This window comes from Eublepharis macularius, chromosome 5 (assembly GCF_028583425.1).
Source record: "Eublepharis macularius isolate TG4126 chromosome 5, MPM_Emac_v1.0, whole genome shotgun sequence".
NCBI lineage: Eukaryota > Metazoa > Chordata > Lepidosauria > Squamata > Eublepharidae > Eublepharis > Eublepharis macularius.
The window spans coordinates 8,239,521-8,265,499 of NC_072794.1; the positions used below are offsets into that span (position 1 = coordinate 8,239,521).

General features: G+C 47.3%; 3 protein-coding genes across 7 annotated transcripts; 1 reads left to right on the forward strand and 2 right to left on the reverse strand.

Annotated features, from left to right (window-relative positions):
* Nucleotides 1-1,009: 1,009 nt before the first annotated feature.
* Nucleotides 1,010-3,449, reverse strand: TPGS1 (tubulin polyglutamylase complex subunit 1). 2 transcript variants are annotated; one of them, XM_054981246.1, is made up of 2 exons: nt 3,060-3,449; nt 1,010-1,895 (listed from the first exon to the last, which is right to left on the reverse strand). In XM_054981246.1, the coding sequence occupies exons 1-2, from the start codon at nt 3,422-3,424 to the stop codon at nt 1,361-1,363; spliced, it is 900 nt and encodes a 299-aa protein (XP_054837221.1). In that variant the 5' UTR covers nt 3,425-3,449; the 3' UTR covers nt 1,010-1,360. The 2 variants fall into 2 exon arrangements, with proteins under 2 accessions (XP_054837221.1, XP_054837222.1); XM_054981247.1 differs by having other exon boundaries at nt 1,010-1,892; nt 3,060-3,447.
* Nucleotides 3,450-3,458: 9 nt separating this feature from the next.
* LOC129330960 (zinc finger protein 154-like) lies at nt 3,459-8,090 on the forward strand. 3 transcript variants are annotated; one of them, XM_054981248.1, is made up of 2 exons: nt 3,459-4,615; nt 6,380-8,090. In XM_054981248.1, the coding sequence occupies exon 2, from the start codon at nt 6,387-6,389 to the stop codon at nt 7,062-7,064; it is 678 nt and encodes a 225-aa protein (XP_054837223.1). In that variant the 5' UTR covers nt 3,459-4,615; nt 6,380-6,386; the 3' UTR covers nt 7,065-8,090. The 3 variants fall into 3 exon arrangements, with proteins under 3 accessions (XP_054837223.1, XP_054837225.1, XP_054837224.1); XM_054981250.1 differs by having other exon boundaries at nt 3,459-4,610; XM_054981249.1 differs by having other exon boundaries at nt 3,459-4,598.
* A 1,467-nt stretch (nt 8,091-9,557) lies between these two features.
* On the reverse strand, nt 9,558-18,213 carry MADCAM1 (mucosal vascular addressin cell adhesion molecule 1). 2 transcript variants are annotated; one of them, XM_054981590.1, is made up of 5 exons: nt 18,057-18,213; nt 15,764-16,039; nt 14,838-15,143; nt 11,298-12,065; nt 9,558-9,766 (listed from the first exon to the last, which is right to left on the reverse strand). In XM_054981590.1, exons 1-5 carry the CDS (start codon nt 18,166-18,168, stop codon nt 9,657-9,659), a joined length of 1,572 nt encoding a protein of 523 aa, XP_054837565.1. In that variant the 5' UTR covers nt 18,169-18,213; the 3' UTR covers nt 9,558-9,656. The 2 variants fall into 2 exon arrangements, with proteins under 2 accessions (XP_054837565.1, XP_054837563.1); XM_054981588.1 differs by having other exon boundaries at nt 15,764-16,042.
* Between the last annotated feature and the right edge of the window lie 7,766 nt (nt 18,214-25,979).

Sequence of the window (25,979 nt, forward strand, 5' to 3'; positions counted from 1 at the left end):
TATTGGCACAAATTCCTTGGGATGTACCTGGGGTTAGAGGCAGAGAGCCGCGGAGTGGTCAGTGGGTGAGGGCTATTGCCAGCAGGCACTCTTTGTGGGCTTCCTCATTGGCATGTGGCAAGACCCCTGCTCTAATCCAGAAGTACTCTTGCATTCTGGACAGTCGGCTCTTATATTTGGCATGTCTCAGTTTCCTCTGGTGTTCCTGATAGCAGCTGGCTCTCTGCCACTCCCAGCCAATTACAAGTCCAGCAGTTTCCCTCTCCCATATCCTGCACGGGGCAATCTACTGTCCTTCTGTTTCATAGTCAAGCTGCTGCCTCTGCCTCCTTAAGTACACATGCACATAAATCTGACATTCATTGGAGTATTAAAATTAAAACTAATAATTAATAATTAACATCATTAAGAGTATTATTATTAATAATTTTCTAAACAGCCAAAAAGAGAGTACCTGATACCCTGAATGCTAAAAACCCCCAGAGATAAGGCTCTCAACTCTGTAAACATGAGGGCCAACACATGCCCTGAAATGGTGAAGATACTTGAACGCCACAGAGAAATTAAATACAGATCTATTTCAAGAGTCCTCATGACTCCTGGGAAATCTGAAAGGAAGACATGGACTGAAGCACATGCTGTTGGGTGGAGTTTCAAAATTCCTTCTCAGATTGCAAGAGAAGTTGGGAGTTGCAAGCCAGCCAGGATAGGCTTCTCGTGTGCCTGCTTGTGGTGGGTAAACCTCTGTTTTCAGCCTCCATCTCTCACCCTTGAGAAACCGAGAAGAAGGAGAAAATATGGCCAGAAAATGGCCTCCATAGTGATGTTCTAGGAATTTTTCCATGTCTCTATGGTAATTCCTATCTAGCCCAAGCAGAAGTGATGTCACATCCTCTCCAACTTCTACCCTTCCCGAGCACTGCCACCAAAATTTCTCAGCATTTGCCAAGGCAGTGCTGGCAACCCTACGATAAGAACATGCATCTGAAAATGGTCAGCCACAGATGAATGACTTTTAACCCTAATGAGTTTATTTCTCCAGTGAAAGGCAAAAAACATCACACGAGTACATGTGTGTTGAAAGTCAGTGATAAGAGTTCCCAATAGAAGCAACCAAATTTAACTCAATATCCTTCAGCAAGCTCAACATTTCAGTATAAAATCTACTGAATAAGACACAGTCTGGAGAGCTTTAGCAGTTTGATATTGTTTACAAGCTGTTCAAGTCCACAGGCCACGTACATCTCTTTCTCATTTCCATCCTGCCTGTCCCATCGCAGAAAACAGAAAGGAGCCCCCGCCTCCCCCTCCCAGATAAAAGCAGTTCCTGGCCAAGCTGCCATTTGTTCCTGTTTGGAATTCAGCCAACAGGTTTCACTTTGGCAACAAAAATGGCTGATGCTTTCTTGAGGAACTCCTCTTTCTTCATGGCCACAGTGGCCTTCCTCTCAGCCAGTGCCTTATCCATAGCCAAAGCTAAACAGTCTGGCCCAAGCTTGGACCCAGCCTCCAAGTAACGGATGGGACTGGAGGCATCACTGGCATGAAGAGCTTCCTCCAGAGTGCTGAGGACAGCCAAACATACCCGTTCATCAGCCGTGCCAGATCCACCATCCAGTGCATCGTACAGAGTGCTTGCCTTGGCCAAAAACTCAAGGAGGACTAGACAAGTGAGTACCCCGTAGCGGAAGACATCGCATGGCACTGCCTCATGGTCTTGACACGTAATCTTGTGCAGTAATGGTGCAACCATCTCCTCAGTGGCTCCCCTGCCTTGCAGTGTCATCTTCAGCAACTCACTGTACAGTTTTCCATTGACTCCGAGCCTCTTCCGTCTCCCACCAGTGCTCAAGGAATCGTACGCCATGCTGACGTTGTTGTTGAAAGCTATTCTACTGGAACATGAAGGAGAAAGAATTACAGATTAGAAGCAAAGAAGGGAAGCAGTCTAGTTTCCAGCACGGGATGGTCACCACCAAACACTACAATACTACATCCACTTTCATGTAGTGGCATTGGAGTCAGTAGCCCCCTGCAACAACACATAGCAAATCACGCTGCAAGCCTATGCTCACCTATTGGACAGCAAACCCAGTGTCTTAATACAGAGTAAGTGTGCATAAGATCATAGTATCACTGAAGAAGCAGCAGTACTGAGAACCAAAGGAATGTTGTGGAGTTAAAGCATTAGACGATAACCCACACTTACGTGCAATGCTTCCTGAGGAAGTCATTCTCTTTCAACCTAGCCAAAGTAACAGGGTTGTTATAGAGAGAGAGAGGAACCATTGAAGCCACTCTGAACTCCTCAGAGGAAGAGAACAATGTAAATATGATGATAGCAGATGCAGTAGACGTAACTGAACTTTGTGGTTCTCGTTTCAGAGCAAATATGCAGAGGATCATGCCCAGGGCTCATTTCAAGGGGGAACACACAGGAACACAGTTCCCCAAAGAGGTCACATGACAGGTGGCCCCACCCACCTGACTCCAAGCCATTTTGGATTGGGGCCGAAATGGCCTGGATCGGGCCTCTGATGGGTGGTGGTTCACTCTCCCACTCAGCAACAGCCCGATCCTGACCATTTTTGGACCCTTTTTGCCATTTTGGGCCCAATTTCGGCCCTGAAGAGCTAGGATTGGGCCCAAAAAAGCCAGGATAGGTGATATCAGGGGGTGTGGCATATGCAAATCAGTTATGCTAATGACACACTTCCAGTGATGTCAAGGGGCATGGCATATGCTAATAAGTTATACTAATGAGGTCCTCCAGCTCTTTTTCTAGGAAATGACCCCTCTGCATACACGCCCACCCACAGGGCCTGCCTTACTTAGGAGTAAAGAGGTGCGTGCAGAAGACACCTGTGCGAAAGGTAACAGTTTTCCAGGCCCCACGGGCAATTATCTACCAATTCTTTCCGCTCCTCGCCTCCTATGGCCGGAAGGACTACATTTCCCAGAGAGCCTTGCGCCTCAGACGTCTGCACGGCTGCCGCCGGGCTTTCTGGGAGTTGTAGTTCATCAGAAGCGATTCCTCCGTTTCTTTCCACAAACGCTACCTGTGGGAATGGTGTGCCAGGCGCAAGTACCAGAGAGCCCGGTCTAGGCGCCAGTGGAGCTGCCGCTGCGGGTCTCCGCCGTCCACCGTCGCTTCAGCGCTGCTCTGCATCAGCCTGTTGAAGTAGCCGGCCAAGAAATCGACGGGCTCCTCCGGCCGCGCTTCCAGCACTTTCAGGAGGGCGCCGCGGACCATGTCGCTCACGCCGGCCTGCAACAGGAAGGCGTCCTCAGCCTCCGAGGCACAGTTGATCAACACGGCCGGGCGGGTGGGCTCAATTGCCGGTGACGGGCGTCGCTTCTCGCTATCTGCCATCTTGGCTGAAGGGGAAGGCGAAGCCGCCATCTTGGTTGAGGGCCCTCCCATTTCTTCGCGTCGCCATCTTGCTTATTAACAGCCAATCAGAGGCATTGTTACGGCGACCATCTTCTCGTCGTCGCTTTTGTTTGATGGTCCCACGCAGTACAGAAGCAGGAGGCGGAAATAGGCAAGGTTCAAAGAAGGAGCGCTTCCGGTCCAAGCAGGAAGTAATTTCCCGCTCGCCTAGAGATGCTCGAGGAGGCTTGTGGTGGGATGAAGACAAATGGCCGGCAGTGGCTCCCAGTTGGGGCACTCCTGGCCTCAAACTGAAGTGGATCTCCACTCCTAACCTTCACGCAAAGCGCGAACGGGGGTTGCCGTGGATGCCATAGAAACTGTTTAACCGGAAGTGTGTGCATTCCCTACTCCAGCGACCTCGCGGATCGAGCTGGGCCTCTGAAGGCACGCCTCACGTGCATGATTCAGGAAATGCCCTCAGAGGTGGCTTCGATTGACAGTTACATTTAATAAGTAGCGTCGTCCTTGACCGCCTATGGCCGCCGAGCGACGCCTCTCTAGACCTTGCCATCTCTATGGTCATAGTTTTAGGTGGGTCGCGTCGGTCAGCAGCAGAAGAGCAAGCCCCGGTCCAGCCGTCCCTTCAAGACCAACTAGGCTCCCCGGGCCGGAGCTTTCAAGAGTCGGAGCTCCCTTCCTCAGTTGGCCTTGAAGGTGCCCCTGGATCCGGATCTTGCCTCTCTGTGGTGAAGTCCCCGAGAAAGCGGCTCTCCCGCCGCTGAAACGCGTCAGAAGTGCGGAGAAGACCAGGGAGTCGGTGTGTAACCATAGAGGACGCAAGGCGGGAAGGACGCACCCAAACTTCCGGAACAAAATGCGGGCCGCTCTTTTCAAGCGGCTCCAAGACTCCTGGTTGTTTTTATTCCGGCAAGTTCTAGTCGCTTCCACCTCCGCGGTGGCGCATTTTCTCTAAGCTGCTTTGGAAGAACCGGAGATGACTCGTGGGAGCTTCCGGTATCAGGACCACTCGCCGCGCTCCTCTACCGGAAGTGTCCGCCGTCTGGCTTGGCGGGGGAAGTGTGGGAAACGTAACTCTTTGGGACCGGAAGTGCCGTTCTGGAGCCTCTTTCTATGGCCAGGGGTTCCTTGTAAGGGCTCTCCTGCCCCCAAGTCGCTCGTCGCATTGGTTCTCTTTTGACTTCTGCTTCCGGTACCTTCTGAGGTAGCCTCCTTGGTACAGTTAAGTAAAGGAAATTTGAGGCAGGGTGGTGGGCCAGGGCTGCGGAGGAGAACCCCGTTGGGGTTGCTCCCCTCTCCGCCAGGACGGAATCCCTTTAGCCAGTTGCTGGAAATGGGAGATGGGGATGCAGGGGAGAGGCCTGGCCTTGCTCTAAGGCGGTGGGGCTGTAGTGTCACTTGTAGTGAATTCACTCTTTTTTTTGGCTGTTCCCCCCAAAGCCCCTCTAATGAGCAGCAGGACTGGAGTCCAGCGGCACTTTAGAGACCCACAAGATTTACAGGGTGCAAGCTTTCGAGAGGCAAAGCTCCCTTCTTCAGATAACTGGGGATTCCGATTCAGACTTACAGTAGTGTATTCAGATACTTCCAGGGATCTGAAGAAGGGAACTTCTAACTCTCGAAAGCTCATCCCCTGGAGATCTTGTTGGTCTCTAAAGTGCCGCTGGACTTCAGTCCTGTTGTTCTACCGCAGACCAAGAACTCTGGAAAAGGAAAAGCTGCCCTTTAACCACAAGGTGCCCTGACCTGGATAGCCCAGGTGAGCCTGATCTCATTAGATCTCAGAAGCCAAGCGGGATCGGCCTTGGTTAGTAATTGGATGGGAGACCTGCAACGAAGACAAGCGTTGCAAAGCAGGCCATGGCAAACCACTTCCATTAGTCTCTTGCCGTGAAAACTGCACCAGTGGTCGCCATAAGTCAGCTATGATTTGACGGCACTCTCCACCACCACAGGGTAGTGTGTCTGAAAAGAGGGCTGTGAAGGCTTTATGTTGAGAATATGAAGCACCTTCCCATCATATGGAACTTTGCTCCTTAATAAGGGGGGGGGGGTTGAGCAAAGTGCTGTCAAGTCACAGCTAACTAGGGTTGCCAGCCTCCAGGTGGTAGCTGGAGATCCCCTGGAGAAAATGGCAACTTTTAAGGGTGGACTCTATGGCATTATACCCTGCAGAGGCCCCTCCCCAACCCCACCCTCTCCCAAGCTCCACCCCCCCAAATCTCCAGGAATTTTTCTACCTGGACCTGGCAACCCTACAGCCAACTTACAGCACCCGCCCCCCTTTTAAGGAGTTTTCAAGGCAAGAAACAAACAGAGGGTTTTTTCCATGGCCTGCCTTTGTGTAGCAACCCTGCCTTGTTGGTCTCCCAGCCAAGTACTTAGGTTAGTACTTAGCTTCTGAGAGCCACCATGATCAGGCTAGCCTTGATCATCTTCAGGAGACAGTTCACATCACTGTATGCACCAGCCTCAAATAACCCTTGGGCTGAAATGAACATTTAAAGCAAGATTAAAATTGCAACAACAGCCCAAAATCTTACAGGTCTGTAGTCATATGAGAAAAAAATCACAGACTAAGAGAATAACCAGAGGAGGGGAGTGCCACATAAGCTGTCCTGAGCATTCCTGTGGTGTTTCCACCTATCATTTCCCTCAAGAGAGACCAACACCTGTAGGTTGAGGCACAGGACTCTACAGATTCCACACTACCACCTGAATAGAGGGTGAAGCAGCTCCTTCACATTGCATGTAGTTAGAAATACTTAGCCCACAATGCCTCCTGGCATTGTTTGTTGGTGCACAACAGTCAGAAGGCAAATCTCAGTTTTCTAGCACTCAATGTGCAGTATTGTGTTGCAGGGTCAATGTGGAAGCCATTCTGTTGGGGGGTGGTAGCACTTTCAGAAATGACCATGCCTGCTCTCTCCTCATGGGCGGCTGCTAGAATGGACTATAGGTAAAGCCAGAAATCTCATTTTCCAGGTGTATCATGGATGCTGGACACACCCCTACCAAGGCCCAGGAGATGATTTCTTGGCCACCAAAACAGAAGCAGCCGGAGGTTTCATCCAGTGACCCAGATCTTTACCACTGTGATGTATGCGGGAAGGACATCAAGTACCAATCGAGTTTCCGGGAGCACCAGCGCATCCATACGGGGGAGCGGCCCTACCAATGCAAGCAGTGTTGCAAGACGTTCACCCGATGTGCTGATCTCATCAAGCACCGCCTGGTCCACTCGGTGAGAAGGCCTCATCGCTGCAAGGTCTGTGGAAAGCGCTTCAAGCTGCAGTCCGACCTGGACAAGCATGGCAAGGTACATTCAGATGATGCGCCTTTCCCCTGCCACCTGTGCCCTAAGCGCTTCAAACGAAGCTCTTGCCTTGTGAAGCACTTGCGCATCCACACACAGGAGAAACCCTTTGCTTGCACACACTGTGACAGGCGCTTCAAATGGGAGGCCTCGGTCAAGGAGCATGAGCGAGTCCACACAGGGGAGCGGCCACACCAGTGCAGCCAGTGCCCCAAGACATTCACCCATCGTTCCACCTTTCTGCAGCACCAGCGTACCCATCAGAAGTACCCGGCCTTCAGCTGCAAGCTCTGCTCCAAGGCCTTCAACCACAAGTCTAACCTCCTGAAGCACGTGCGGGCGCTGCACAGCTAGGGCAGGGGAGTCAAAGCTGCTTGGCTCCCAGAAGAGACCGAATCACAGTAGGAATAGCCAGTTGAGACAGGGGAACCATGGAGAAATATTTATTTCAGGATAAAACGTATCAGGTCTGGTGTCTCACTCTCTGTTATATGACTGAGGCAAGAACGGTGGGAAAATAGCAGCTTCGAATTATGTATGCAATACAGGAAGAACAGGCCAGTGTAGAATGGAAGGTATTTGTTGCTATTTGTTGCTATTAGCTGGTAGCTATGAGCAGACTGAAGATTGGTCTGGAAAAAGAGTACCAGAAAGCAGATCTTAAACGTTGTTGATTTAAGAAAAGCTCCTTTGAGCTTAGTGCCCAGCACTTGAAATGTTAAAGAAGAACGGGTTCTTGTAACCTCCGGTCTCCCAGCAACTCCTTTAAGGCACCTCAGCCGCTGGCTTCTGTGTGTTCCTGGATTTGGTGGCTTGCGGGAGTTTAAGAGCTTTAGGGAGGTCCCTGCCAAAGTTTCCCTTGCTGCTCATGCTGGCAGGAAGGGACTTAAAAGAAGCCTGTGATTTTGCTTTAAAGAAAGTGTGTGCGTGCAGGAGGAAAGGCCAAATGTGAAGCGGGGGAGGCGGCCTATTGGCCCTCAGTCTCCCGTTGTCCATCCTTGGCTTGTTAAAGCTTAGGGAACTCACTACAGTAGTGGAATGAGCATTCGGGGCTGTTTCTTATCACTCCATTTAGCTAACAGCAGCATCTTTTCCCAGGCATTGGAGGAAGGTTTCAGCTCTAGCTGAGTAGTGGTAGATGGCAACCTGTTACATTTGGCTTAGTGAGAGTTGGTGGAATTCACCTTTTTGCAGGGGGAGGGGGAGACAGCAGGAGTGAGAGGCGGTTCTGCAGTGTGATCAGACTCTGCATGTCTGTATATGAATTTTTTCCTGATGAAATGAAAAAAACTGTAAAAGAGCTACTTTAGTACAGAAAAGGAGACCTGGACAAGAAACGACCATATGCAAATCATTCACAATAAAATTTGTTGGAGATAACTTGGCTGCTGAGACCTCCTAGCTTTTGGTTAAACTGTAGAGATGACATGAAATGTTCACAAATATTCTGACTGCTCAGAGTAATGGGTTCTGGCTCATTAAAAGCTGATGCCGCAATACATTTAAGGTGACAATACTCTTGGATCAGTCTCACAATCTCTCAGCCTAAGCTACCTCACAGAGTTGTTTTTGTGAGGGAAAAACTGGAGGAGAAAGGAACAATGTAAGCTGTTTTAGGTCCCCGTTTGGGAGAAGAGCGAGATATAAATATCTAAATCAATTAATAAAGTCCTGGGAATTAGACTCCAGCATGGTGTAGTGTTTAGAGTCCTGGACAAGGATTGGGGAAACCTGAGTTCAAATCCCCACTCAGCTGTGACACTGAGCTCATTAGATAGAAGGCAGGACAAAAATATACAGACAGAAATTCAAGTTTAGTTTAAAGTAGCCTTTGCCTGCTAGGCTCCAGTTAAATAGAACTGTGTTAATATAGTATGGAAAAGGACAGTTTATTTCCATGGAAATAGTATCTTCATAGCAAAACCATACATGTAACAGATCTAACTTGGGAAGCATTTTTTAAAAAGATCCTACACAAGCAGTCAAATCAAAGTTGTCACTGCAGATGGAAGGTCACCTATAATTGGCTTGCCGGCTCAGCTAGCTCCTCACTTCACTCCTAGCGTCTGGCAGCTGCAGAAAGAGTGCCACTAAACAGAGGTTCTATCCTTGGCTGTTGCAGCTCACACCGAGTGACAGCCTGTCTTCCATGCATGTGTCTGAGAGCCTTTTACAAAAGCCATGTGTTCTTAGAACCTATGCATTAATTCTGCACTACATGCTCCTCTCTGCTTGTATTTAGGCTAGTAATCCATTTCATTTATGAGCCCATGTCCCTTTTTTTTCTTTTTACAGAGCCTTTTCAGACTACAAACTTTGATTTAGTTTTCTGTCAGCCATGGCTTTTCCTAAAGAATACTATGGATTGTGTTTTGGGGAGGGAAAAATCTCTGCTGGGGATCCATAGTGAAATGCAGCTCTCTGTTTAAGTCTGTAGTATACACACACAGAGATAGAATAGTTTCTGTTTCTTGGTTCTTCAGAGTTCATAGTTTGTTCTGCCCCTTTCTCATCTTTTTCATGTAAAGCATTGGAGAGGGCGGAGAACCAGCTCGGAGTTCAAGTTTGGTCTCAGTGTCATCAGGATTGGACTTCGGGGCAGAAATTTTGGGACGCCCCCAAATCAGGCAGTAGCTTCACATTTGAAGTATACTTTACCCGCCTAAGACCTTTATCCAGAGTCTAAAATTTCTGCACCACACCACTGCAGAGGTTGAACATGGGTGAATAGTGCCTCCCCCCCCCCCAACTGGAGGTCTCTGTGCCACCAGCATGGTCCAGTGAAGTCTAGAAGGGCCTGATTCAAACCTTCCCATGTAGCATAGCTCAGGGAACAGTTGCATCCTTCCTTGCAAGGCCCCCCCGAGGCCAGCGAGAACCAGCTCTTTTTCCCTGGCAAAGTCACTGGAGCAGGGAGAGTAGTAGCGGCCAAGGAATCGTACCACACTAGCTGCCACGCTGTTGCCACACACGACGGAACACATAGCTGGTGACGATCAGCCCCAAGAGAGAGCCAGCAGCTCCGATGGCAATGATAGTGTTAGTGTTGAACATACCTGGATAGAGAAAAAAAGAAACAAAATGGACCTCTGGGCTTGAAGGCCACGATGGCTATGGCTTGCACAAATATTGCAGTCCTGAATTCTTTGCTTGAGTGTGACATGAGAGAGAGCAAATCATGCCTCACAAAATTAAATTATGCAAAGGCAGTGTGTGTGTGTGTGTGGTGGTGGGGGGCTACATACATACATCCTCTTTTAAATGTGATGGATAGAAATATCGCGCATGATGAAATAAGGATGCACCAGGATTCTGTGACACAAGACATCCCTTCAGTGGACAACAGGAACCCCCAAAGCTTCTCTGTTGCCCAGAGAGCAAGGTCCCATCTGTGACCCTACATCAACTGGGCAGAGGGAATATTGTTACTAGGGTGTACAGCTGCAAGAAGGATGGCTCAAGACCTGCCCATTATTCTGAGTTGATGGAGAACACACACACTACAGGAAGGTTTTTCCTCCCTTGGTTAAACTACGAAGCACACTTCAGTGTCAAAAGATGGTTCCAGTTTTAACATGGAGAAGCCCCAGAGTTGCAGGCCTCAGAATTTGGTAACACCCCCCCCCCCACACACACACACTTTCTTGGGCTGATTAGCAAGCAAGAATGCATCACAAATTGGTCTTTTCATCCACGAGCCAGGACCCCAAATGGACAACTTTATTTCAGACCTCTTTGACTCTCCATTGCTTCCCCCACAGATTCCAAGAGATCCTAGCCAGGGGGTGGGAATTGAGCTTGAGAATTCCCCGCTAGAGAACTGCTCTTTTAGGTGGACAGGAACTAATTCTCTGCCATATATATATACACAGAGAGAGAGAGACATACCCTCCCCCCCCCCCCAAGTTTGCACGTTCCTTTGAAAACCTGGCTAGGTCTTGAACTCCTTAAATTTCTAAACTGTTTTTGCTCTTACATGTCAATTATAACCATTTATCTGCAGATACCCAAATTTGGTGAGAAGATGTTACAGGTGGCTTTTTGTTCTAAAAAAGAACAGCCAAAGTATTCAACTATTCAATGCCAAATTATGTTTGGAAACAAACATTGCTTGAGGATTCTCATCAAGCTGCCTGTATTTTAGGTTTTGCAATACTATACATTCACCTTTTAGTCTTTTCCCCCAGACCTCTAGAAACACAAAAGGTCCTCCAAGCTGTATAATCCTTTGAGAATTCCACACTGTCTAGCTTACACGAGAAACCAAAATAACTATCTTCCTGCTCATGAAGATGAGGAACTGGTGGAGAGGGCTAAATCGGAGTCAGGCTGAACACCTGGAACGTGTATATCACGAAAGGCCAATACATTTGACTGGAGGTTCTGCCAGAATCTACCCCAAACCCACCAGATCTCATCGTTGTTCCAATCCTGCTTGCCATATTCCCCCAGGCTCCATCTCTGACCCCCCATGTTCTATGCAGACTCTGTCTTTGTCCCCTGTCCCACCTAAGGAGCAAGGATTGCTGAAACCGCGGTAGCTCTTGTCAGAAATGAGTCATCTTGTGAGTTGAAGGAGTCACTCACCAGCAGTCACAATAACACGTAAACTTGCCATCCGGGGCTGGCTGGTCATCACAATACATCGGTAGACCCCCTGGTGCTCCAAGCTGACACTATCAACAGTCAAGGTGGACTGGCCCTCAGCCTTCTCCTGGTGGTACTGGGACTGAGCCACAGGAGTTTCCTCCCACCGGACTTGGACATCTTCATGACACTCTACTGCGTGGCATGTGATGTGAAGTGTTCCCCCCATGGTCCCTTGGGGAGGGAAAGGTGTGATCACAGGCCTACAGAGGCCTGTGGCCTGTTCCACTGTGTGGTTGGGAGGCCTTCTTGTAGCAACGCTGCTCTTCGCAGGAGGGTCGTTCGTGGTAGAAACAAGCTTTGCAGCAGGTTGTTGGTCTGTTGTGGGAAGGGCTTGTGAAACAACCCCCAACTTAGCTAAGGTCTCTGTAACAGGTGTCAAAGTGAACATGGAGAGCTTTGCAGAGGTGCGGAGAGCCCCATCCAGGGGCTCAGAAGAGACTGTCAACACTTTTCCAAAGGAGTTAGCTGCTGGAGAAAGGGATCCAGTGGAAGGATTTATCATGATGGCAGGGCTTGTCGTAGATTCCAAGATGGGGGCTACCGTGGTGATAGCAACAGGCATCAAAATGGTGGAATGCTCTGTGGAATGGAGGGTTGGAAGGCTTCTGGTGAGCGCCTCAAGTGAAGAACTCCCATCAGTGGCAGTGACAGGTCTCCCCGAATGGCTTGTTGTTGTTTTTGTAGTGGTGCGTATCTCCTGTGGAGCTGCAACCAAACATAAGGCATCTTTAAATATTTTGTTAGGAGGCTTTAGGTTTTACTGACAGGATAATTAACAGATATATCACCAAGATGGCAACCCATTTTTGGAGGCTATTTTGGTTCGGGCTACAGTAATAGAGTGTGACAATCTGAAAAAATGACTGTTCCTGAATGGCAGCTTTTGCTTATTAAAATATATGTTGTGTTTTGTCCTGTACGTAGGTCAGGATTCTGTGAGTGTGAGGCAGAAAAGGCAGAATGGGACTTTTGGTGGGGGGAGGACAAAAGCAGGTTAAATATTTTTGAGGAAAATAAGTAATTACAAATGGCCCTGGCCTGGATAGCCCAGGCAAGCCAGAGCTTGGAAACGAAGCAGGGTTGGCCTTGGTTGGTAATTGGATGGGAGACCTCCAAGGAAGACCAGGGTCGCTATACAAAGGCAGGCAGTGGCAAATCACCACAGTTCATCTTTTGCCTTGGGATTGCCATGAGAGCCAGTTTGGTGCAGTGGTTAAGAGCACGGGACTCTAATCTGGAGAGCCGGGTTTGATTCCCCACTCCTCCATTTGAAGCCAGCTGGGTGACCCTGGGCTAGTCACAGCTCTCTAGAGCTCTCTCAGCCCCACCCACCTCACAGGGTGTTTTGTTGTGGGGATAATAATAGCATACTTTGTAAACCGCTCTGAGTGGGCATTAAGTTGTCCTGAAGGGCAGTATATACACTGAATGTTGTTATTATAAGTTGGCTACGATTTGACGGCACTTTCCACGCCACCAAGTACAAATGGGTTAATAGGCTTCCTGACTATCTCAACTTTCATTTTTTAAAAACAAAGTTTATGGCCCTCATGATCTGAAGGAGCCTGTGAATGAATGCTTGGAAAAGTGGGCTGAGTCTCGGAAGCCGACAGGGTGGCTGAATCTGATGCCAGGGGCTGGGGTGCTGAGCTTCACAGGGCCAGCAAAAGTCAAATTAGCAAAGCAATTGAAGAATTTTGCAAACTAGAGAACTGTAAATTTGTACTCTGGATTTCGATTGCTCAGCACAGAATATTATGCCTTTTTTTAAACAGCTGGGATTCGTACAGCTCTGGTCCTCTTAAACAGAAAGGGAATCAGACCTTACAATATGTGCTTTTTCCTAACTAATGATCTTCAAATGTAATCTGTGAAAAAGACTGATGATTAATCAGCTATAAAAACTGGAACTGGTTTACAACCCTGCTGGATTTTCATCAGAGGCTGGATTAATCAGAGTTGAAAGCCAGTATGAAGTAGTAGATCGGTGGACTAGGATCTGGGAGACCCAGGTTAGAATCCCTGCTCTGCCATGGAAGATTGCTAGGTAACCTTGCGCCAATCACAAACTCTCAACCTGACTTATCTTAAAGGGTTGTTGTGAAGATAAAATGGAGGAGGACAATGTAAACCCATTTGCATGTCCATTGGGGAGCAAGGTCAGGAATGTAACAGTGCACTCCTAAACAGAGTTACTCCAGTCTAAATCCATTGATTTCAGCAGGCTTAAACTGGTGTGACTCTGCTTAGGATAGCACTGTAAATGTACCACTCTGCAGCAGAAGACTAAAAGAGGACAGCACTATAGTTTCTGACCTGCCAACTTCTACAGATATAGGAGATTTACAGAGCAATCATATGCCACGTTTATACCAGTCTACGTGTTGGAATCAATGGGTTAGAATGAAGTAACTCTGGTAAAGGATTGATTTTTGCTGCATCCGCTTTGACTCAGGTTAAAATTAAGCCCAAGGCAGACACATGGCTAAGAAATGGATAGAAGGCACAGATGCTCTGCAATGACTATATTCTGGCCCTGCAAGCTGCCTGGATGGGATGCAGCAGCCTGGAAACACGATGTTCTGAGCATGTCAGGCCATAATTGCATTGATTCATATTGTGTGTCCCAAGGATCAAGAACTTGGAGATACTTTCTACTGTTACACTTTCAAGCTGAACAAAATTCAACCTTAATAACCAACAAAAATTTTCAGGGTATACTTGTTGGTTTTTAAAGTGCTAATGGACTTGAATTTCTTTCTACTACTACAGATTAGCATGACTACAGACTAGGGTTGTCAACCTTCAGGTAGGGGCTGGAGATCTCCCAGAATTACAACCGATCTCTAGACAACAGATATCAGTTCCCGTGGAGAAAATGGCTGCTCTGGAGGGGGGGACTGTATGGCATTATACCCAGTTGAGGTCCTTCCCCTGCAAGCCCTACCCTCTCCAAACTCCACCCCTAAATTCTCCAGGAATTCCCCAACCTGGAGCTGGCAGCCCTACAGACTACTACTACAGACCCACCCGAAACTATTTTCAAGTCTAGTAGTTAACATGGCACCCTGATTATAAACATCAAATTGTGGCATCTATTGGTTAACTAAGGGAGCGGTAATTTGGAACAAGCAGCCTGCAAGATCATAGCAGCACAGGTTTAGCAAAGTTGAGCTCAGTTCATCTGACTGTCTGACTCCCAGTCTTAAACTATAGCAACAATCACACAGAGTATAGAACACCCAACATCTTTTCTCTTGTCTATTTTGCCTCTCCAGTCTGGTCGTATCTGTGGATAAAGTCCATTTCCTGTTCAGGGGTGGAGCTTTTTCTCCAGGGGATGCTGCCCTTCTGCTACAGTGGTGGAGCTTCTACAGGACGAGGAGTGGAGCCAATGGCCCTCTCCACATTCTTAGTCCCCCTACCACCTTGCTTGTGGGAATTGGTCAACGTAAGCCATTTGTGTACAGCTCTTACCTTGGGCATGAATTGTTACCATCCTGCTTTGGAGGAACAGATGTTCACCAATCTGCAGTTTTGCCTCACACCGGTAGGTTGTATGTTCTGCAACAACCGGGATCTCCAATTTGGAATGAAAAGTAAACAGCTCAGAATCCTCCATATCCTCTTCCACGGGACACTGCACCCTGTGGTCTCCCTGGAACCAGCTCAGCGTAAAGGCTTCGGCGGGGTAGACGTGGCTCACCGAACAGAAGAGACGGGCTGTCTGCCCAGCCCTTGGCACCTCAGGCTGGGAGTCCAATTGCAAGGTGTCTGGAAGAGCTAAGAAAGGAGACACAGTGTATGTGTGTGGTCAGGACAGAATCCCAAGGCATCCTTCACTGGGCAGTCATCAACTTTGGGGGTTAACCCCTTAACCTGTAGGGCCTATTGTCAGGCAATGCTGCAGAGCTTCGGAGCTGTAGGCTGGCCTACTGCTGGGCCATGATGCACCAGGCAAAAGAATTATTCTTTTATTATTTGACTTGACCATTTATTTGACCTGCTGAGTATCAATATGGATGACTGGAAAAGCAAGATTCAGGTCCAGTAGCGCCTTAAAGACCAGCACCTTAAAAACCAAATCAGTTGGTCTTTAAGACTCTTCTGGATCCAAATCTTGCTCTTCTACTGCAGATTAACATGGCTACCCACCTGAAACAATGATTGGAAAAACTTTAAAATATATCTGTTCCTCCCAAGCTAACTTTTGATGAAACTTGTGCCTCAAGTTGTCTGAGCTGTTGTGATGCTACAGTGTCCTCAGACAATCTAACTATCAGCAATAGAATGTTCACAGACATTCTTACTTTTCGCAACAGAATGTGGGGCAAGCTGCTTCTACAAGCCAATCTGCCCCCCGCCCCCCACCCGCAATACACACATTAATTCAGTCAACTTACAATACACCTGTAATTCCACCGTCTTTTGGAAGGACTTTCCTTCACATTGGCCCATGCATATCTTCATGCCTTCCATCCTCACTGCTGCGTTGGTGACAGTCAGGATGCTGGACGTGCCGTTGGAAATGACGTCCCCCAGGTCGGTATCCAGCCCTTCCCACTGCACTTTGCCTCCTGGGCAATCCATGGAACAATGCAGTCGAACAGAGCCCCCAACTTCCACCACCGGCTCCTTGGGATGAATGGTCAAGCGAGTCCTGGCATGCAGCGGCAGAGCTACTGGAGCAGAAGGAAGGGAGACCCACGTTACGACAAGAGACCCCCTCTGCCTCAAAGCTCATTTCAGGGGGTGGCCGAAGGCGAGCCCTCAGCTCTCTGCCTCCCCCACCTTATCTGCAATACTAATATGATAGCAACACCTCTCAGGTTGTAACAATCACCAATACTGAAAATTCTTTACAATGTCACCTTTAAAAGCCAAGGAATTAGCGTGAATAGTGGAGCTGGTGTTTCACACCACCTGATCCGTCCCCCTACCTTTCCTCCAAGGAGCTCCATGATTCTCTCTTCCTCACTGTAGCCTCACAACAATCCTGTGAGGTAGTTTCAGCTGAAAGAGAATGACTGGATCAAAACCATCCAGTGAGCTTCCATGGCAGAAGGGGGGGATTTGGACTGCAGATCTCCTGGATCCCACCTAGTGCTCTAACTACTACACGACATTGGCTGTCATATCAAAGGTTGTGGGCTGTGCAAATAACTGCAAGGAGGGGAGACATTCATCCCCTTGGTCTTTCTAAAGTGGCAAAAATCTGCAAATATTGGAGTGGAGAATAGGAGCCTGGGTGCTTCGTTTGCAACTTCTTTGCCATTTGGTGCTCAGCCCATAAACAAGATCATGTTGTGTTGAACTGATCTGGAAAAAGTAACCTCATCCCAACAAAAAAAAAAACAACCACCCTGATTTTGGATCTGTCATCATGTAGGCACAATCGCTAACGCAGATTACGTCTGCATCACACTGAACTATGTGCACCCTTCCACCAAACATAGAAATTAGCATACTGTGCCAAAGTCAGGTTCCATATTTTTAAAGCACATTTCCAGTTCTTGAGACTTCAGAGGCAGATATGAATGTCTCAGGACAATGCACGGTAAAACAAAATCTCCAAAGTAAAGGGGAGAGTTTCCAGGGTCTGAGGACCTCTGAGACCTGGGTTTAATTCATAGTTAAGTCACTGTGCAAAATAAGCGGCGTTTGCAACCTTTTCTACCTCAATCTTGTTTTGAAGATAAAGATAGAAAGCCCATGCTACTTGAAGAAAGGTCAAGGTGAAAATGCAGTCAGTAAAAGTGAAAGCAAGTAGAGGTATGAGCAGGTTTGAAGTTTGGGCCTGGACAAAAAAGTTAAAAGTTATTTATAAACCTCTTTGGCACCAGACAGAACTTAAAAAATAAAGTAGCCCTGACTGCAGAACTTCAGTCTAGTAGCATACAGGATGCTGTGGGCTTTATCCACTGTGTTGTACCCGAACATGCTAAATGACAAGAATGTAACAGAATACCTTTATCACACACACACACATACAAAAGGGGCTGTTTGGACTCCTGCTCTAATTTTTATTTACTCTATTCCTTTTGATGTAGCCTCTTTGGTGTAATGGTTAAGAGCAGCAGGACTCTAATCTGGAGAACTGGGTTTGATTCCCCACTCCTCCACTTGAAGCCAGCAGGGTGACCTTAGGTCAATCACAGCTCTCTTAGAACTCTCTCAGCCCCACTCACCTCACAGGGTGATTCTTGTGAGGATAATAATAACACACTTTGTAAACTGCTCTGAATGAGTGTTGTCCTGAAGGGCTGTATATAAATTGGTTGTTATTATTTAAGCAGCAGTCAGAAATTCAACTAGTGGAACAATTCCCCAAATATTAAAAAACGAGTGGGGTGAGCAGCTTAAACTGTTGAAATTCTGCCTGTATTGCTGCTAAAAGTAGTCCATCTAGCCCAGTATGCTGTTTCCAATAGACAATAGCCTGCCCAGCATATGATATGCCTCTGAGCATGGAGATTCTGCTTTGCTTGTGGAAAGCTACCTAAGGGGTCAGGGCCATAGCTTGTGGCAGTGAGTTCCATAGTGATGCTTTTTATATCATCCCCCCTACTGCCATTAGGTGACTCTACAAGCTTTTAAAGGCACAGGAGGAGACCTAGGAAAAGAAACAGGCAGCGAACTAATGCAGTTTACTTGTGGAATGGGCTGACTTTTTAAAAAGCGGACAGTCCAACTTACCATCACAATTCCAGAGCAGGCTGAGCAGAAGCCCGAGAAGGAGAGTCTCCATTTCTTTTCCTCCTGGATATATATCTTCACTTGCACAGAACTGTTTTCTTGAGGAAGGCATAACAACTTTTAATTTGCTCTCTTCCTTCCTTCCTTCGATACAAGGACTTCGAGAGGCCAAACTGATGTCGATTCTCTTTCTAGCCCAAAATCACACACGCCAAACCTCTTAAATCTGAACTAGGAGCCTCCGCCCACACCCAGCTGACTGAAAAAAAACCGCCCGGCCCCCTCTGTAGCCCACGCCCATGCTTGGATTCTGGACTTGGCACTTTTTTTTTCCCAGAAGAGATTTTTTTTTTTAATTGGCAAAAATTAGACAGAGCAATTAACACTTGAATGGCCTCACCAGAGTCCCACTTCCAAAGATATATTACATGATTTTTATATTAGAACTCTGGGTTCCTGTTTTCATAAATAAGAAAAGTAATAACTGATCACATTTTTATCCCCCTTTTCTTCCAAGGAGGTCAGCGTAGCATCCCCGTTTCTCCTATTCCCATTGTCCTCACAACAGCCCTTTAATGTAGGTTAGTCTGAAATAACGTGCCTTTTCTGTAGTCCGCCAAGGAATTTAAATCAAGCTGTTTTTTTAAACGCTCTACATGCTCATTACCTCAGGAATTCTAAAAACAATAATTTCTAAAAGGTGCACCAAGATAAATGTCTTTTTATTTTTGCTTAACTAATTAATTCCACAAAACCTCTATCCCAGAAGCTACTGCTAGTGGTGGTTGGGGAGGGGAAATTCTCTTGTATCCTAGGGGCTAGAGGCTTTCCTCTTTCTTATTTATTTTACTTCATTTATATCCTGCCTTTCTCTCCAATGGTCTCCTACCCTCCATTTCCCCCTCACAACATACCCTGTGAGGTAGGTTAGGCTGAGTGTGTGTGACTAGCCCAAGGTCACCCAGCAAGCTTCCATGGCAAAGCGGGGATTTGAACCTGGGGCTCCTAGATCCTAGTCTAGCCCACTACACTACACTACACTACACTGGCTCTCACTGGCTTTCTGGACAAGAAGCACTCCCTGAATAATGCACTGGTTCATGCACTGGTTGGGCAAGGCCCCATCTAGTCTGCTGCAATGGCTGGCATTTGCCCACAGAGAGGCAACTCCCTGTTCCTCTTGGGCTCTCTCATCTCCTCCCTGATGAATTTTAGATTGTAAGCTCCTTGGGAGCAGGCCTTGTCTTCTTTGCTTCTCCATTGATGGCGATCCTATATTTTTACCATCCTGACACAAGAACAATCTTGCACAGCCACAAACAGCAAGGGTTAAAAGAAGGGAGAGATTTGGGTGCAGGCCATTTTCCTTGACTTGTGCCAAACTTAGTCTGTACTATTTTCTCCCTGGCCCTGATTGTTGGGCGGCCGGGTTAGTCTGTTTGGGCGTCCCGTGTTTTGGCACCATCTGCACCTGCAATGCAAAGAGGAAAGAATTTTTTTTATCGCTCAGCATTTTGTAAGGTGTTCTACATAATAATAATTACTTACTGTATGGACTTACACTTACCTGAAAGTATTGGACTTTACCTGTTGGACTATATGACCATTAAGATTGATACTGATCTGTTAAGTTCAGTGCCTGGAATTGTTTGCTTGATTACTACTTTGAAATTTGCTTGAGTATTACTTTGGAATTGATTTACTATATATCTTTACTCTGCTATTATATCTAATTAATATCAAAGTGTAATTAAATAATGTATTAATGTATTTGTTCTTTCACGTACAGTCTACTCTGTTTACAACAGCAGTATTCCCTTGTGAAGGTACCTCTTTTTGTTGTTCTGTGCAAGAGAAGCAGGAGGCAGACTATTTAACTGGAACTTGTGAAATAGCTTGCAGTCCCTGAAATGGTGCAAAATGCAATGACTGGCCGTTTCTGGTGGGTCCACAGGCATAGCCTGGCATAAGGCTGCTTGTATATTGGGGGAGGGGGTGTCAACCTTGGCCTAACGGGAAATGCCAGGGATTGAACTGAGAACTTCGGTGTGCAATATATGTGCTCTACCACCCAACTGCAGACCGTCTCCATTAGCCTACTACAGCTCTGTGGGGAGCAATACACCTCACCATCCTCGTATGCAGAAAGCTGCCTTATTCCATGTCAGACAACTGTTCTGGCTGACAGCAGCTCTCCAGTGTGGAGGAGGATCTTTTCTAATACCCACTACCTATAAACCAGTTTTAACTGGAGTGCAATTGTGGGGCTTTTGGTTGCAAAGCTACACAATTTGCTTCAATATGCTAGGAAGCAAATGTGTGCATCGTTCACTAACCTGGCTCTCCTTGCTCGTTTTAAAAGTGATCTGAGTTCCCAGACTCAACTCTTTAAAAACCTGCATGTCTAGAGAGACCCTTAGGGACCAGACACATATTTTTGCTACACAGACCGACCACAACCAACATACATACCCTCTTCAGCGTTCTGAACCCCTGCTGCCTGCCTTAGGAAGCTTGAGCACAGTGGCCACTTGGCGGCGCACCGATCTCCAACTCCAGCGTCAAAGAATTCAGAACGGCTTTCAGGCAAGGCACAGGGAATCCCCTCCTTTGTAAGCCTTTTCGTAAGGCTTGTTCCTGACCCCTGCCTCTGGCACACTTTTCGTTCATCCCAAACTCCTAGGGGAAATCAGCTCTGTTTCCAGCAAAACAGTTTTTCTAAGGAACATAGTGAAGAGAGACCCTAGAACATTGGGAAATGCTTTAGCAAACAGAAAAAAAATCCCGCCATTGTCTAAGCTTCTATCAGGCACATTTTTCGACTGAAAATCCCCTACTTGAGAAGTGACCTTCTCACCAAATTGGAGGCTGCCGGCTGGAGAATCCCACCCAAACCTTTGCCCTTGCTTTGCTGAACAGTGCTGGAAGTGAAAAACAGCTGATCCCAGAAAGTGGGGTGAGCATCCCGCTGAGGACTGTACCTTTTAATGGGTTTCGCTTGAGACTATTAGATGGCAAGGGGTAATTTTAATCAACTGGATGGCAAGTTAGCATTGCCCTTCTTTCTGTCTGGTGTGATAGTAAAGAAGAGCAGATATTAAAGGGGTTTGGCTCCCACTGTACGGTGTGGCTACACGAAGAGCACCAGCTGGCAAGTTCCTATGTTCACAATGCTCCTGTAAGGCTTTTGAATATGGGGACAATAATACTGACCAACCTTACCGGGATCTTGTGAATAGGGGAAGGGCAGGGATGGGCCAGTGGTGGTGATGGACCAGAAAAGAGGATGCCCAGGTGGTTTGGAAAAGGATTTGATGACAAGGTGGTTCTTGAGGATGGAGAAGTCAGCGCAGAGCTAAAGAACTGGGGGGGCTGGACTCATCCCAGAAAGGAGAGGAACTAGAGGAGGTAATTGTATGTTACCTTTCCCCTCAATATTCAAAGTACTTGAGGAACATCATCAGAAGCGTGCTAATAGCAAGACTGGAGAGACTCACTTGGCCATGAAGCTCAGTGGTGGCTGTGGACGTGTCTCATTCTTTCCCATCCTAGCCTTCCTCCTAGGGTTGTCCTCAGTAAAAGGTGAAAAATTTATGCAATCTGAAGAGAAACCAGAGTTTCCCACGGGAGGGTGTTTAGCCTGGCTAGATGTGCAGCTAAACCGTCAATGGTACTAGAAGGGAGATATAAACAGATCCCGTATGCAGAGAGATGTTTGCCCTTGCATTTGAGTGAAGTGGAATCATTGGAACATGTCTTCTTTCACTGCCCCTTTTACAAGGAAATACGAGATAAAATTATTTCTCCCCTTCTTGACAGACCAACATTTCTTGCAGATAAGGCCTACTTGGAGAACTTTTGATAGCTGAAAACTCAACTATTACTAGGCTTATAACAACAACAACAACAACAACATTCGATTTATATACTGCCCTTCAAGACAACGCCCACTCAGAATGGTTTACAAAGTATGTTATTATTATCCCCACAACAATCATCCTGTGACTGACTCAAGGTCACCCAGCTTTCTTCAAGTGGAGGAGTAGGGAATCAAACTTGGTTCTCCAGATTAGAGTCCCGCCACTCTTAACTACGACACCAAACTGGCAAACTATAGCCAAGTTTTGTGTTTATGCGATAAACTTTCGCAGCAAGCAATAAGGTTGTACGTAGAGATTTATTCTGCCTCTTCTGGTATTAAGAAATTTGCTGCCTGTGTAGATGGAAACTCTCTTCAGCTGCCATGGCTAGTAGCCATTGAGGGACCTATTCTTCATCAACCCCTCTAACCATGCTGGCAGTGAATTCTACAGTTTAATTACTTGTTGAGTAAAGAAGTATTTCCTTTTGTCTGTCCTGAGTCTACTTCCCAACGAAAGCTCCCTCTGCCCACTTTCTCCACCCCGTGCATGACTGATTTTATCAACTTCTACCATGTATCCCCTTAGCCATCTTCCCCCCCCCCCCAGCCTGAAAAGTCCCCGACTCTCCAGCCTTCCTCACAGGAAAGCTTCTCCAACCCCCTAATCATCTTGGCTGCCCTCCTTGGTGCTTTTCCCAGCTCTGCCATGTCCTTTGTGTTGATATGGCAAGAAGAGCTGCACACAATATTCCAAATGAGTCCGCACCACAGCTCTGTACAAGGACATTAAAATGTTGGCCAGTTTATTCTGAACCCCTTTCTTAGTAGTTCCTAGCATCGACTTTGCCTTTTTCACGGCTGCCACATATGCTTGGTTGACATTTTCAGTGGGTTTTCCACTATAGCTCCCAAGATCTCTTTCAGTCTCAGCCAGTTCAGCCATCCCATTTAAAAGTAGGAGCTTTGTTCCAATAGGCATCGCCTTACACTTATCCACCTTGAACTCCATTTGTCATATTGATGTTTGCTCACCCAATTCAGAGGACTCCTGGAGCTGTTCCGTCTGCCTTGGTTCTCACTATCCTGCATACATCTGCAAACTTGGCTCCTCCAGTGCTTACGCTCAGTTCCTTATCATTCACAAACAAATGAAACAACACTGGTCCCAGTAACACTCCTTGCAGGATCCCACCGCTCACTTCCCTCTGTTACAAAAAACACTCTTTTAAAGCTGCTATCAGGTACTGGGGGGAAACGGGTAGGTGGGCAAACTATAGTGTGAGAAACAGCTGCCCAAATATTCATTTTCTCTTTGGACTATGGCCATAGTAAGTCCTGTGAACAAGGCTTTAAACTGGGACTAGAAACTTGATCTCAGTGTAGAGCAGGGCGTAAAATGCAGTGGGCAAATAGGTGGGGGTCCAACAATGCTTGGCACTGATGCAATTGACATTCCAACTTCATTACTTCCTAGCATAGACTTTGCCTTTGCCTTTGCCTTTTTCACGGCTGCCACATGCTAGGTTGACATTTTCAGTGAGCTTTCCACTACAGCTCCCAAGATCTCTTTCAGTCTCAGTCAGATCAGACATCCCATTTTAAATGAGGAGCTTTGTTCCAATAGGCATCACCTTACATTTATTATCCCTTTAGGGGATTCCCTTAACATTTTTGCTCCAAGTTTTAATCAGACGTTGTGTTGTGCAGCTTTGCGCCTATGCAGCAGCCTCTTCTACATGCACAAGTTGCTTCATACTGCTATAAGATCACAGGCAGGCTATGCCTTGGCCTACAAGCTACACCTGTAATGTGCATGGAGAGACTTGTGGTAGTTTTTTCATCTGCACAGTCAGCAGGCAGAACCTTGCATGTTGTGGGTGAGGAGTTGGACTGGCATCCTTGTGGGTCACTAAAGCAATGGACTTTTCAAGCACAGAATTGCTCCCAGTTTGTCCCTCTGTGCCTGCACTTTTGGGATGTTCCAAGTATTACACATGCACAAGAAGCCCAGAATACAGAGACAGCACATGCCACACAGCCCAGGCACACCCTGTTAGCTGAATGAGTTTTAACAATATGGATGTGACAGACGGGATGAGTGTGTGAAGAAGCCATGAGGCAGCACAAGAACATGCTTGTGCAAACTATTCCATTTCCAGACAGTTCACCTCCTTTAACAAATATCAAGCCTTTAACAAATATCAAGCCAGGCAGCCATAAGGGGCAAAGGGAAGAACCTGTAACAGTGAACAAGTGAAAAAGTAATGTTTTGCCTACACAAAAATGTGGCAGATGCAGGGGCGGGGGGGGGAGAGTGTGGGGATGTCAAAAAGGAGTGTCAGAAGGCGTTGCTGTTCTTTGCACAATCAATACATGCAAACTGAATCAGGCCAGAAGTTTGTTCCCTTTTTTTTTGGCACCAAACGCAGTTTGCAGACCCAGCAGGAGCCAAATCAATCAGCGCTCCGGCTTCTCTGGAAATGGCTACTGTAGTTCTGTAGCTCCTGTCAGAGGCGTAAGCGGCCCGGTGTGCAGCCTCCCCTTAACCTGTTGAAAACCCCAGGAGGAAGCGGCAGTGAAAATGGGGGGAAAGGGGTAAGAGATGCTGCAGGTCAACCGACCCCCACAACTGAGAACTAAGCGCTTTTCTAAGGAACTGCTGAGGTGGCAAAGATGGACCGAAGGCAGGAAGGGAAGGCGTCCCTGGCCCCAAGGAGAGGAGCCCCGTCCCACCTGTGGGAACAATGGGCTTTGCACAGGCCTGGCTTGGGTGAAGGGCAGAGGCCTCAAGGCCAGCTTGGAAAAGGATGAGAACAACAAACAACAACACGCCAAGCCTTTCTGAGCACTCGCGCCAGGACTTTCAGTCCCCAGCTCTGGAAAACCGCAACTCTTCTGCTGGCAGCTGTACCACCTTGAAAAAACTTTTGGGTGCTGAAGCATGGCAAAAGGCCACCCCAAAACGGTTGCACATCAGCATGCATTTTGATTTCAAGATCCGGTCATGCTTGTTTCATCTCTGCAGAAGCCTAAAGACTTTCACATTTCATTTGCTGAGTCATTGTGTCGAATGATAGTCAACCCCCTCCTCCTGACTACTGGTGGAGTGCTGTGTAGGACAGCAGGATCCGAGTCCAGTGGCACCTTTGAGTCCAAGCAGATTTTCAGCGTGTAAACTTTTGAGATCTGAAGCAGGCCAATTTGGACTCCAAATGGGCCCGATTGGGCTCGCTTGGGGCACAAGTGGGCCCATTTCAGATATCTCACTCTCGAAAGCTCATCCCCTGAAACTCTTGTTGGTCGCTAAGGTGCCACTGGACTCAAATCCTGCTGTTGTAGTGCAGTCCAACATGCCTACCCACCTGAAACTGTCTTCAGTGTGGTGTGGTGTTGGACTACGACATGGAAGACCCAGGTTCGAATCTCCACTCTGCCCTGGAAGCTTGCTGGGTGACCTTGGGCCTGGCAATCTCTGTTCACCTAACCTACCTGACAGTGTTGTTGGGAGGATAAAAAGGAGAAGGAATGAACCACATATGAATGCCGCCCTGAACTCCTTGGAGGAACGGCAGGATAATAATGCAATAGCAGAGGGTGTGTGTGATACTTTTGAACAGTCCCTCCATATCCAAAAGATCCAAAGAACTATTAATGTTATTTAGAGCCTCTGAAAAAAAAAAAAAAACAGCTGTAAGCAGCTCTAAGCCCAAGGGATCAAATCAAGAGATAAAACATTTCTGCCCTCCCCTCCTCTTTTGGGTTTTAATTTGAACAGCAGAAAGCCTGTTCTGGTGAAGCTCCAGGGCTCTCTTGCAACACTTTGAACACTGTGTGCTGCTGTTCCTGTGGCACGAAACAAAATGACCTTATTCCAGTTGTCTGCTCTACTGAATAGCTAAAGATGCCACTTTAAAGGTGTGTGTGTGTGTGGGGGGGGAGTATTGAGGGCTAGAAGGAGGCCCACTTAGAAGCAAGTTGCTGGCTGGCGGCCTCTAGGTGTCAGAGCTTTCATGACAAGGCTCTAGTGGGGAAGAGTTTGGCAATTCCAAAGCTGCCAGCAA